Raw genomic sequence first — 13,434 nt, forward strand, 5'->3', positions numbered from 1 at the left:
CCAGACAGGCCCGAAGCACACCCCCAGTTACCCGCACTACTGTACGGGCCACGGTTATCTTAAAGGAACCCTCAGCAGGGCTAGCGGCCCAGCCGCCGCCATGCAACCAAAACAACGACAGCTGATTATTTTTTCGTTTAACTTTAATTTGTCGGCTTCCCCGATTCTCTTAGACCACTTCTTGAAATCACGAGATGCAATAAACTTATAGGTGAATGTTCCAAGGAATCAGAATACTGATGTATCCTACTACCGTACTACCCTCGTGTATTTACGAGCTATTCATTATATACCTTGAACATCTGCATACTTCTACCATGTTCATCAAATTTATTGAAAACCTTACATTATAGATACTCTATTATAGTACGAGTGCTTTATTTTATTATATAACGAGTGTTCATTTTAAGAAATTATTGAAATATGAGTAACGCTCGACATCCCACAATATTCCACTATCCCTATCTTGAATTTTGGGGCGAGTTATGAGAAAGTCGCTTCGTGACGAAGTCGGTTTCCCCTTACCGCGACGAATAAATTATAAGAATGAACAGGGCGTTTCTTGTTATCCACTCCCATCCGCCCTCCCGCATGACTCCTCTTTCCGCACACCGCCAGCTGCATCCGCCCTTATGCCTCGCCTTCATCCTCCATTACTTCTTCCCTAGCACGGCTGATGAGCGCCCTTCATGATAGGGAGCCCCCGGGGCAATCGTTTTCTCTAAATTAAGTCTTTAAACACACGCGCTCAGTTAGCTGTACTATATGGTGTAGTAAGAGTACCAAATTTGGGCATGTGACATCAATTATCATCGCTCCAAGCGGCAACGGAAAACGATAGCCAGACCCGCAAAAGGCGAGAAGGATAGTGAATATTGTGGATGCGAGGCGCCGTGAGGCCTGTGGGAGGGGAAGTTTACGAGCCAATATCTCAGCCTATACTAGGAGTATCGTATTGACAAGCAGTTGGTCTTGTTTTAGAGAGCAAAGAATTGTGCTTAATGCAATAGCATAAAATTATTCTAGACTCGCAGGCAAAGTAGAATAATATTGCCGGGAAATAGCACTATTTTCCCGTTTTTCCGTTGTACACTCTAGGTATTATAAGCTCTTGATAACATATATATATACAGGGGTAGAAATGAACTTTTGAACACGGGAGTCCAACGGACTCCCTACCCTCAAAAAGAGGGAGTCCGCAGCAAAATAAGGGAGTCCGCAGCAAAATGAGGGAGTCCGCAGTCTGAGGTTCAAAATTAAAGATATTAACAATAACGCATGTGCTTATCATGCGGTTGCACGTCTGTCAAATTTTCTTTGGATATTAGCTGAAAAAATACGGTATTTCCACGAGGCTGTGCTCTGGAATGAACTATGTAGTATGGCAGAATTTTCAGGGAGTCACACGGACTCCTGCATACGTCAAATCAGGGAGTCCGACAGTAAATCTGGGAGTATTTGACTCCGGACTCCCGTTAATTTCGCACCCTGAATATATATATATTAGTACATAACAATACACAGTAGCAGTTTCCAAGCAACACAACACTAGCTGCGTTCACACGAGATACACGGCCTCGCTGGTTCCGTACTTATCTGGTGCTGAATTCGGCTGAAATACCGTGCTAACACAACCCGAAGCACGAGAATCGAGGCTTAGCTGGCTAGGTATAATATAGACTGGTACCTGGTCGACAGTTCCACACGCTACACTAACGTCGTGTAGCAAACGGGTACCAGTCTAGGTAAGCGCACTACAGTAAGATGCCTCGAATTGCGTTCACACGACAGACGATACGCGGCCAGCGTGGTGCCGAATGTTTCAGCGCGGAATCACTTTCCGCGCCGAGTAAGCCTCGTATTTCAGTACGGTACTTGCTAAGCCGCATATAAGTCTTGAATATTTTTACCGTGTGAACGCTCAGTACGGAACTGAAATCCTCGTGTGAACGCAGCTACTATCCTCACCCACATGTACCTTATTTCACCCTGACAAAATTCTTCTATCAGTGTAAAATCCGTCACAGGTAACTCATTCCACTGTCTCAGCATGATCATAGACTGTGCGTCCCACACTGACAGCGCATTCTGTGAAAAATTAAATGAAGAGTTTTAACGTGCAATTTCATTACTAGGTAGACAATGTTCTCCATAAACTATTTTAGCTTTATTTATTTAATTATTTATTTATTTATTTTTAATGCAATATTTTAGTTGCAAGCTCAGACTTTGGAACCATAGGAGCAAGACATGTGGAAACAAACCTGAATGCAAGTGAATGAATGCAGCCAGTTGGGTCATATTTCATTCTCAGTCTCATTATTCGATTCACAAATGAAAATATCAAAATATCGGATTTCACAATTTGATGGATAACTAATATGCAACTTAATAATCTAGGTAATAGCTTTTTCAAATATGGAATCGAAATAGTGTGTGCACTTGTACACTTACACTACTATCCAATGTCAAGAGGTAGCGACAATCTCTACTCACAATACACTTCACAATACCTGCAAAAAGATAGGAGTACAGGAAACGAAATATTAAATGCAGTCATTTTGATTAGTAGAAGTGCAATAATACCAGCACTGCACATGGCAGGACTAACACACACTCGAACCATGACTCAGCATGTCTGTGTAAATCACTAGATCAATGCAGCACTATAGTCAAGATTTCGAACACAAGAACAAATGTGTGACCCATGTTGAAAACAGTGATTTCTACTCAGAGTACATGCGTATGACACGTTTAAACGTGCAATTATAACTTATCAAATTTTTGAGAGCATAACTGACTTCCATTGCACAGCTCCTCATAATGAATAGTCATATGTATAGAGCTGGCGTCCACTGACAAAGGTGACCACACTCCCATGCCAACACTGTCAGAACCCTAAAACAGAAACAATAACGATAAAAAGTAATCAAGGGAAGTATAATGCAAAACTGCATATAATTTATAAAATATGAAGACATTCTAGGTAAGATATGCATAATCACATACCGTAGTGGTTAGAACTACATTTAAGTCGTGCCTCAATGCACTGGAACCCGCAGGCAATGGACTACAGCACCGAGTCATTTCTTTCTGAAACTAAAAACAGCCACTGGTAAATTACATGTTTATCTTAACAATATCGCTAGACCATTTCTCTCCTTTTCTGACTTAGACAATTTTGTTTCGAGATATAAGATCTTATACGTGCAACGATTTCATAAGCTTTTTAAGGCAATAGTAGTGTCCTTCACTATTTTATGTATGTTCCCAGAAATATTAATTTGTTAAATAAATCTATGATTAGATTTAGCTAGAACACAAGAAGCAGCCAATAGTTCAACATTTAGCAACAACAACCTTTGGAAAAAATCACATGTGTACGAAAACTATATTAAACGTAGATACAAGATCTAATAGGTTATCATGATCTGGTTTCACCTGCTGAATTTAACCTCCGTCATAATACCTTTTTCACTGCAGCAAAGTCTTTATTTTCCAGCGCTGAAACAAATCAATGTATAATATTTATAGCACAAGTACTTCAGCCAGATATAGATGTTATGATTATAATTATACACAAGATATATTTAAGACAACATGCAACTGAGTCTAGTGACCATTATGATTAAATGTTTTGGTGTTAAATTCACCCCATTTTTCAACTAGAATAGGTATTAAAGATCTGATGTCATTTTCACTAGCTATGTGGGATAGCAATTAGTCATAAGACACTAATTAGCAATAACTAGTTAGTCTCCGAAATGTGTTTCCACCTTCTGGGTAGTACCAGAGTGGAGCTACTTAATTAAGTGAGAAACTGGTCTAAAGGAAATAATATAAAATTTAAATTCCACCAGGTCTTTTTGCATCACTGAAACCAATTCTCATCCTTATATAAGACTCAAATGCATCTAATGCCAAAGCATTATATATGGTATATTATATTACCTGTAATTATAGATGATATATCCATATGTGGGAAGAATAACAGAGTTCCATCAATTCCTGATATCAGAAGGTTCTGCATCCCTATAAAAATAGCAACAACAAGATGATTATCAGGCTTAATAGACTTTTCCATGAGATTTCCAGGTTTTCCAGGGCTGCATGATTTGAGCCATATACAATCTTTTTGGCTCATATCCCCCAATCAAGGATTCATTAAAACACAAACAGAGACTCTTATTTGGAACTACAATTTGCATGTAAGTGCACAATGCAAAAGCTATAAAGCAGTTGAATTCCCTTCCAACACATGGTCTGTGCTCATGTTATATATTATTAAGCAGCCAGGGGATTTACTGGCACATGAAAAGTATCAAGGGTACCTTCCCACATACCAGACCATGCCCACCTACATTCCGACAATACCCAGGAAGACCCCGAAATCCACGTACATTAATCACAATAGAAATATAAAAAACTTTACAACCTACCATCACTAGTGGTAGTGGTTTGAATGCATTGGAATGATGTTTCCCCCTCTCTACACAATAAAACTTTCTGAAAAAGAATTGACAATAAATATATAACTTAAATATAGTAAATTAAGTAATGATAATTATAAATAATAATCTTAATAAATTAGATAATATGAACTTATTATGTAGAGTAAACGAAACATATTTTCTTCTTGTTTATAATAAAGAGGCTAATTGCCACTAGATGGTATAATCATCAAGGCACGCGATTGAATATAGTTTTCTTCATATAATTTGTATCACTCAAACAATAATAAAGGTAAAGCTTGTGAAATGTGTACTACATATACTAGCTACAGCTACATATAGATCAGCTCACATCTATTAAGGCTATCTAAACATTTTGTTGCAAGTATCTTGATAGTAAATGAATGGTACCGAATTTCTCATACAAATGTGTTATTACCTGTGAGAACATCGCCACCTTATGTAGGATAGACACAAAGTGCAAAGTGCCATTGTTCAGGCCAACAACAATCCATTCTGTGTCATCTAAGCTGGCAATCGTCTCTATATCAGAGTCTGAAACATTAGTCCATCATTCAAACTCTAATATGAAATGGAACATTTACACATGTGACAAAAATTATATTATAGTTATAATATCAAGAGCTAATAAATACCTAGAGTGTACAACGGGAAAACGGGAAAATAGTGCTATTTCACGGCAATATTATTCTACTTTGTATGCGGTTCTAGACTAAGTAAGTTCATAGTATTGGGTTAAGCAGCATTCTTTGCTCTCTAAAATAATAACCGCTTGTCTCTACGATACTCCCAGGCCGAGATATTGGAGCGTAATCATGCCTCCCACAAGCCTCACGCCGCCTCGCATCCACAATATTCACTATCCTTCTCGCCTTTTGCGGGTCTGGCTATTGTTTTCCGTCGCCGCTTGGAGCGCTGATAATTGATGTCACATGCCCAAATTTGGTACTCTTACTACACCATATGTAGGTGCGTCTCGATTTGCTTCCCCAGAGCCACCTGGGTTAAACCTGCGCGTAAGCAACAATCGAACGCATCTGGGTAGGGCAAGATTAAACGATGCGTTTTTTGGGTTACGCCGGCGTTAATTTATCATCAATGGATGCCAGTGCAAGAAAAAAGACATAGCAATTTGCAATCTTTATTATTAATGAAAATCTAAGAATGGAGGCAAAGACACGCAGTTCATCGCAGTCATTGCTTCATTACTGCTGAAACGATTTAGATTTTTGAAGATTTTGAAGATTTCGGTTTCGCTAAATTACATTGTTTGATCGAAATACTCCCAAAGTGAAGCGGCTCGGCCTAGCGGTTTACTTCGGGCCTCACCCGGTAACGCAAAAATACACGGTGACGGCCAAATCGAACGTATCTTTGGGTGGCCCGAAGTTAGACCCAGCGTAACCTTGAGAAGCAAATCGACACGGCACTAATAGTAACTGAAGGGCTGCCGTCTTGTCAAACTTATATTTAGAAAAACATTAGCGGCTCCATCATGACGACGCATAGCCGCTGCTAGAAAGATAATGGGAGATAAGGGCCATAGGCGATGTCCCCGAAAGTCACGCGATAATACGACCGAAACGCCGTTTTTACATGTCAATAAAGTTATCGCGGAAAAACCGAATCTCACGAAGCGACTTTCCCTAACGCGCAACAATGCGAGAAGGATAGTGAATTATTGTGGATGCGGAGCTCGGTGAGGCCTGTGGGAGGGGAAGTTTACGAGCCAATATCTCAGCTAGGAATATCGTATTGACAACTGCGGTGCGTCTCTGTATTTAGGAGAGCAAAGAATTGTGCTTAATGCAATACCATAAAATTATTCTAGACTCGCAGGCAAAGTAGAATAATATTGCCATGAAATAGCACTATTTTCCCGTTGTACACTCTAGAATATATATATATATATGTTACTTGCATTTCTGGGGTTTACACCAAAGTTGGGTTTACACTATCGACTTTATGCATGCAACTTGGCGTTTTTCTTCTTTCTACCAACCTCTCTATATATGTTCAAGGCTCTTACGTTATCGACCGTGAGGCGGCAAACGTTTCAACATTCGAACCGCAGTGTGCGTGCGGGGCGACGCGGATACGCATTTTTGCATGTATTCCATGCCGCCAGTGTGGTGCCGATAGCAAAACCGTGCTCTCCCGCTAGGTGGAGGGACACACCTCCTGACTGAGCTGTTCTATGAGTGGCCCGCATAGCAAAAACCTATACAATTCAGCAATACAGAGTTGAGAAAATAGAACATGTCCTAATCTCCCAATCTCCCAACCTCCCAGCCAGTTGGCCGCGCGACTATTACGTTTACACTGCCGATTGTCGGTTTTACAACAGCGAAACTGGTACGATTCATCAATTTGACTGCATGAAGTCGGTAGTGTAAACCTAGCTTTCCACTTCAGATTTTCATCCAAAATCACAACACATATTATTTTACATTTAGCTTGCAAGTGTAAACTAGTAGGTAAATGGTCTGTCCGTTTTAAAAATACAATTCATTTTAGTCGCGCTGTGTTTACGGCATTGAAAGATCCAGTGAACAAATGTGATTAGAGGTGACTGCTGAGATACTTGCCAAAATCAAGAGTGGTCAGAAACGTGCTTGCATTCTGATCAAACAGTGATAACTGTTTTCCTGCTGCTGCACAGAAATGCAACCCTGCTACAATGGCGCACACTGCAGGAGCATCAACCACCTAAAGACACACATATGATCAGAAGTATGATGTATATAACAACTGTCAATTAAAAGTGCAGCATTTGCCACAAACATGCCAAGATTACATCACCTGGAGTAGAAGTATGTCCAGGGGTAGAAATTATTAACTCTTGATAAAGGTTAATGGCCCCCGGCCTTCAAAAAGAAGTCTGGACAAAAATATGAAAATTTGTGTAAAGTTCCAAATTAAAGCCAAATAAAGCTAAAACAATACTAAAAATAAAACCTGACATAAGTCGAGGCAACTGCTGGCATGACCAAAATGATTAGACCATCTGCTGGGCATTATCACAGAATACATACGTCCTTACAATCAGAGGAGAATAGATTGTATGTAACGTTTGTGGATTTATGGTTACGTACATTGGGATATTCATGGAGTCACATACACTCCTTTGATGCTAAATCAGGAATAACAGATGGATTAACAAACCTTAAAAATGGCAACTATGCTGGGACTGAGCGAGGCTGGTAAAGCCGTGGGCCAAGAGCCAAGCTCTTGGGCTTTCAGTATTTCAAATGTGTTTTTGCTGCTAATAGTTCTAATGAACATTGCATCGTTTATATTCCTGTAACCTTTGCTGTAACTTGTATTGACGTCTCAGATAATATTATGCTCGCAATTGTATACCAGCAGTTATTTAAACACTTTAAAAAAATTATTGTTCTTGATCACGTACGTTGCCTCGAGCTGATATTGTGGCCATTGTATCAACTTGATACAGGGCGGAACCACGCTCATCTCTGGCACCAAAGTTGACAGTCTCCTCTCCACTGAATTCAGTCAACACATTATCCCAGATAGGCTCCATCATGCCTAGTGGGGCTGCAACAACCATGAAACAATGTTACTGTTATCAGATACTGCTGAGATTTTAGACATATAGGGATCGAAATTAGCTGTTTTTCTACTTGTTCAGAATAAGTAGATCTGCTGCAAGAAATGTTAGTACAGTAACAACAAATTATTAATATTGCAAAGATTTTTACATGATATAGTTAAGCTAACTTCAGCACTATAGTTTATATAAGCTCCATCGCTCTGCAATAACCCCATAAAAACATTTTCAAATTCTGTTAGAGAAGTGATAGGACACCGACTAACTCGCCACCTATACAAAGCCTATATTTCTAATATAGAATAGCTCTAAATTTTCATTGTGCACAGCAGCATGTGTGCGGTTAGCTCTAGAACTATAGCCCTTCACTCCGCCGCAGGAGGAGCAAAGGGCTATATAGTTCTAGAGCTAGCGTGCGGTACTGTACTTAATATGCATTGCAGTGAAGCATTTAAATGGCATTTACAGAAAATTATCAACCTCAGTAATAATAGGCAGGAGAGTAGAGAAACATACAGAATTTGGTAGTAAATACATCTCGTATTTACTTACCAGGGTTTCTTCCGAGAGAAAATTAGACAAAGGAGGTAATGGCCATGCAGTTTGGGAAAAAACACACGATGGATTCAAAGGTAGGCACACATGCGAACACTGCAGGTGGATGCGGGAGAAGAGAGGGAGTTCTGGGGGGGTCTCCCCCCACAAAAGAAAAAAAAAAATTTGAATGCCTTAGACTGCATTTGAACATTTTCACAATGGCGATGTTAAATTTGACAACGGCGGTGCGCCACTGTGCTTCATATGTATAGGAAACCCTGTTTACCATAATTTTATTATTGAAACGTTCCAGGTGCCGGCTGTGACACGACACAGTGTGAGTGTGACCAAAGTAGCCAGCTTTGGAATGTCTCTCAGATAAACTAAACTATGTTCTGGGGAGCCCCTAGCTCCAAAACACGGTCTTGCCAGAGTTAGAAGACCAACGACAATCGGTCGCACAGCCTGGTCGCCGTGTGGTCGGGCTAGGGAGCCCCCATTCCAGTTATACCCACTCATATGAGGAGTTAACTCAATAACTGCTCGATCGCCATGGCACTGCAGCACCACACTCCAGAGAATTAAGGGCTGGTCGATTTCAAAAATTACTAAGGGGCTATCAACAGGGCTCAGTAATAAAATGAAATGAAATGTTTATTTTTAGGTTAGTTTCAAGCCCTGGGCACACGCACGCACGCACGCAAGCACGCACGCACGCACGTGTAAGTTCACACGCACGCATGCACGCACGTACGTGTACGTGCACACGCACGCACGCAGCACGCACATGTACGTGCACTACATAAACAGCGCTTTTTATCAGAACATGTGGTCATTCATCTGTAAATGTCAAGCAGCACGCTTCGCTTCTGCCAACCATGAGTATGACACATAACAAATACACGTGACCTGATCTATGACGTCACGTGAAACACTCCTATATACAGATATATATTCTGCCATGTTTTTGGGTGGAAATAAACAAACAACACCTTCAAGAACACCCCTGTCAATTTTAAACTTTAAAGGGCCTACCCCCGCATTCACGAAAATGACATACGTCATATAGTCATACTCATACTCATAGTCATAGGTACCAATCTAACCCGACCAGGCTCTCCGACTGTTACACGACTGTTACGCCACGTAGTGTTAAGCGAGATGGGAACTTGTGGCTAAGTCATACTCATACTCACTCATAGGTACCGGTACCAATCTAGACATAATCTCTATCTTTGAACCGTATGATCTACACTACTCTAGGTCTAAACATATAACACCTAACATGCTACCCTAGAACTCTTACAATGGAAGAAACCTTACTAGTTTTATGGCACTTTACTCTAACAAAAATTCAAAACTTTAGATAGAAAGGCTGCTCATCATCCACTTGCAATTTCCTATTTACCGCCAAACACAGCCAATGCCCGCCACCTATCGGTTGCTATATAATTTATCTTCTTCTGGAAGTTTTACCACTTTTTTTATCATATTTTCTTAATCTTATTAATTTATTAACCATACTGATCTCGATATACTAACTGTGTGTGTGTGTGTTGTGTGGTTCAAGGATAAAGATGATGTCTATATATATACTACGATATACATATGTTACATTGTTAGTATGTGGAGATCAGCACGCCCACACTGGCCACAGCAACAGTGACGTTAATGATTACCGCTCCTGCTCGTAACGGCCGCTAGGGCCTACTCACTAGAGTCAGTGTAGCGAACGCAGTCAAGCGTAACATGACGACTGGTATTATACAGGTTACAGCAACAGGTACAGTTTGTTAGCGATCATGGTCAGTGGGGTTGGAAGGGATAGTTTACAAATTTAGATTTAGCATGGGAAGTATTATAGTGAGTGTAGCATTTCATGTGGTGAATACGCATGTAAATTAAACGTAATTCGTAGAAATAAAAAAAAACAGCTTCTTAATAATTATTGATATAGATTGTAAACTTATTAAGTATTGAAGTAAACACATCAATTCACTTCCAAAAACCACTTGCGGTCGAACACAAATATTACCTGTCGGATAGTTCTGTACATCGCGTAGAACCAAGAAAGGATGAACCTGACCCACTAACTAACATTAGTCATCGCTACTTCCTTTAATCCTTTTACATCTACGTACTACTACTAGTACGGAACAGCGCTATTTCGATAGTGCTCCCGTTAAGCCAAGGTGAGTTGCGTAAATTTGGTTTTGATTTCATGTTGCAGGCCTAACGTATACAGTACCGAGTACTCAGTACTGCAGTAGTTTTGTTGTAACGTGTTTGTTGTAGTTTTGTTGTCCATATCAAGACTCAAGAGTCCATAATAGAGACTCTCGATAATAATATTAATAATCTCTCGATAATAATAATCAACTCTCTAATTATGGACTCGTGATCCATTAGATACAATAATGTAACCCAAACCCTATCCTCTTGGGTTTGGGTTACATTATTGTATCTAGTGATCCATATGCATATTATAATATCTCGATAATAATAATCGACTCTCTAATAATCTCTAATTATGGACTCTTGATCCATATCATATGCATATATATGATTGTAACTTTTTAAACACCAGCCTGATATGGCTTTGCGCTACTGTAGTTAATTGTGTCATCTCATCCGTCTAATATTAATAACATTCGTACGCCTGCAACAATAGGAATAGCATACATATACATATACATGATACATGATATACGTAGCACATATACGTATATATATATATATATATAGGGGTTCTATGTTATTAATTTCTAGTGGTCTAGCTTGTCTGACCTAGCAACAATTTCCAAGGGGGACATGATTATCTCCCTTCTATATCGATAGGTTGATTATAAATTGGCAGTGGCTACGGGTACGGTAGTCGTATCTTAATGTCTCGAGGCTACGGGTACGGGAGTCCATTCGCTTTCATACTTAACGAGACAAAGATGGCGGGCGGTGGCGCCAGATTTCGAAATAACGCCTTGGGAAATAAATTCACGATTTGAGAGTTAGATGAGCTAGAACCCTAACCCTAACCCTAACCCTAACCCTAACCCTAACCCTAACCCTAACCATAACCTTAACCCTAACCCTAACCCTAACGCCAAAAAGGGGCTTCAACGAACAACGGCTACCGTACCTCCAGCCACTGCGTTCAGGGTTCTCCCCAGGATGAAATTCAAACAGGGGGGAGGGGAGGGGGGGGGGCTAGGGGGGGCGTGTTTTATACCGTACCACTAATTAATGCGTAAAATCGCCACCACACCATAGACGGTATTTGGGGTTCTTATATATATAAGCAAGAGCAGATAAAGAAGGCTGCTTTCTGCTTTCTTTATCTGCTCTTGATATAAGGTAGCCGAGTCGGTGTACAGTTAGTGTTGGGTGTGGGACAGGTTGACTTTTTGTACTTGTGTATTGTCTGCAGTGCATGCGTGGTACTGTAAAAATACACGCGCCGGGTGTCCTGGTCAAATGGTACTTCTTGACGATCGATTCCCGCGCTGGCAAACTTTTATTGTGGTGGAATTTAATCGGGGCGGAGGTAATTTAAACGGGGCGCAACGATTGAAACAGGGGGGAGTTTTCCCAAACGGGGCGCGCGCACCCCGTTTGCGCAACGTAGGGAGAACCCTGGCGTTATAAATTTTACCTTGCCCACTTTACAGGGATGGCTTCACGAGTGACCATATTGCACACAGCATGCTTTCTCGCATTACTGCACAGCTGTTTTGGCGATGTATACTTTCACAACCCCAAGGGATCTAACAATCGCTTAAATGAGAAGTCTGCAGCTAGGACCAATGCAAATAGAGTATTTGATTCTCAGGTAAGTGTTCTTGCAACTGCCCATATCGTTTTGGTTTATTTTGACAGTAAAACTGGTCACATGTTGTACATCCATTTCTAAGTAAGAATTCTGTATTCAATGAGATTACAAAATCACTGTGTGTGTTGACATTAGAGAGACATGACTCATACAGTAAAGTGCATGGTTGCACATAGTATCTAGTGATAAGAGCGTATTAGGGCGGATATGTGTAACCTGTTTCTGAAGGATCTTGCTGCTATATCTGCGAAATAGGGATGTACCGAAAGACGCACTTGTGTGTCATGCATCCTTATAACCTATTGGAACTTCACACAGCTTGCAAGCAGTTATAGATATTGAAGGAGAATATATCATCTTGCTTTTTCCCTCGTATTTGTTTTTGCACCAAATACTTTCATGAGATATACAGAACGACTGTAGTATACACACGCATCTATGCATCATGGAATGAACATAATATCGGTGTGTTTATTTTGGCACAATAAAGACAACTGCATTTCTAGGCACATTTACTTTCTGAAACGTTTCTGAATGTCTTATTTAATTGCTGATACAACTCTGTTTGTAATGAAGATATCTGTATACGTTTACTTGGTAAGCTTATCTATGTACATATTATAATATAAACATAGCTAGACTTCCCCACGCATGTACCTCACCGTATCTAGATATTTTAATTTATATTATAGCTTACGTATAGAATAAGAGATATATATTATTATATATATAGTATAGTAACTATAGTATATATATATTATTATAAGTTACTATATATATATATATATATATATATATTATATATAATGATAGAAGAGAGAGCCGAGAGAGAGAGAGAGAGAGAGACCGCACGAGAGATAGACAAATTAAAAATCAGGGACAGGCCAGATGTGGAATGAAAATAAATAATTAGAAAAATAGAATGAGGTGTCCAAATTTTAATCAGCAGAGGCTCTCTTTCGGAGAATAGTTAGCAGCGCACCTACTCACCACATAGTACTATCTAAGGCAGAAAAGTGTCTCTTATT

At 39.9% G+C, this 13,434-nt stretch overlaps 2 protein-coding genes across 2 annotated transcripts in view; one reads left to right on the top strand and one right to left on the bottom strand.

Moving 5' to 3' along the window:
* LOC106807407 (kinetochore-associated protein 1-like) overlaps nt 1-9,985 on the bottom strand; it is a 34,269-nt gene extending 24,284 nt beyond the window's left edge. The window contains exons 1-11 of the mRNA XM_014809726.1: nt 9,904-9,985; nt 7,885-8,030; nt 7,061-7,181; nt 4,891-5,006; nt 4,440-4,506; nt 3,952-4,032; nt 3,470-3,504; nt 3,010-3,099; nt 2,802-2,898; nt 2,455-2,513; nt 1,979-2,088 (exon numbers count right to left, since the gene is read on the bottom strand). Coding sequence (XP_014665212.1) covers nt 1,979-2,088; nt 2,455-2,513; nt 2,802-2,898; nt 3,010-3,099; nt 3,470-3,504; nt 3,952-4,032; nt 4,440-4,506; nt 4,891-5,006; nt 7,061-7,181; nt 7,885-8,019 — 911 coding nt within the window. The 5' untranslated portion in view covers nt 8,020-8,030; nt 9,904-9,985. The remainder of the gene's footprint in view (nt 1-1,978; nt 2,089-2,454; nt 2,514-2,801; nt 2,899-3,009; nt 3,100-3,469; nt 3,505-3,951; nt 4,033-4,439; nt 4,507-4,890; nt 5,007-7,060; nt 7,182-7,884; nt 8,031-9,903) is intronic.
* A 602-nt stretch (nt 9,986-10,587) lies between these two features.
* The window catches only part of LOC106807413 (protein DD3-3-like), a gene marked incomplete in the record, with an annotated part of 11,752 nt that continues 8,905 nt past the window's right edge, over nt 10,588-13,434 (top strand). Inside the window, 2 exon segments of the mRNA XM_014809733.1 lie at nt 10,588-10,772; nt 12,246-12,406. Of these exon segments, the coding sequence (XP_014665219.1) occupies nt 12,248-12,406 (159 nt within the window).

Source organism: Priapulus caudatus, unplaced genomic scaffold, assembly GCF_000485595.1.
Source record: "Priapulus caudatus unplaced genomic scaffold, Priapulus_caudatus-5.0.1 Scaffold213, whole genome shotgun sequence".
NCBI lineage: Eukaryota > Metazoa > Priapulida > Priapulimorpha > Priapulimorphida > Priapulidae > Priapulus > Priapulus caudatus.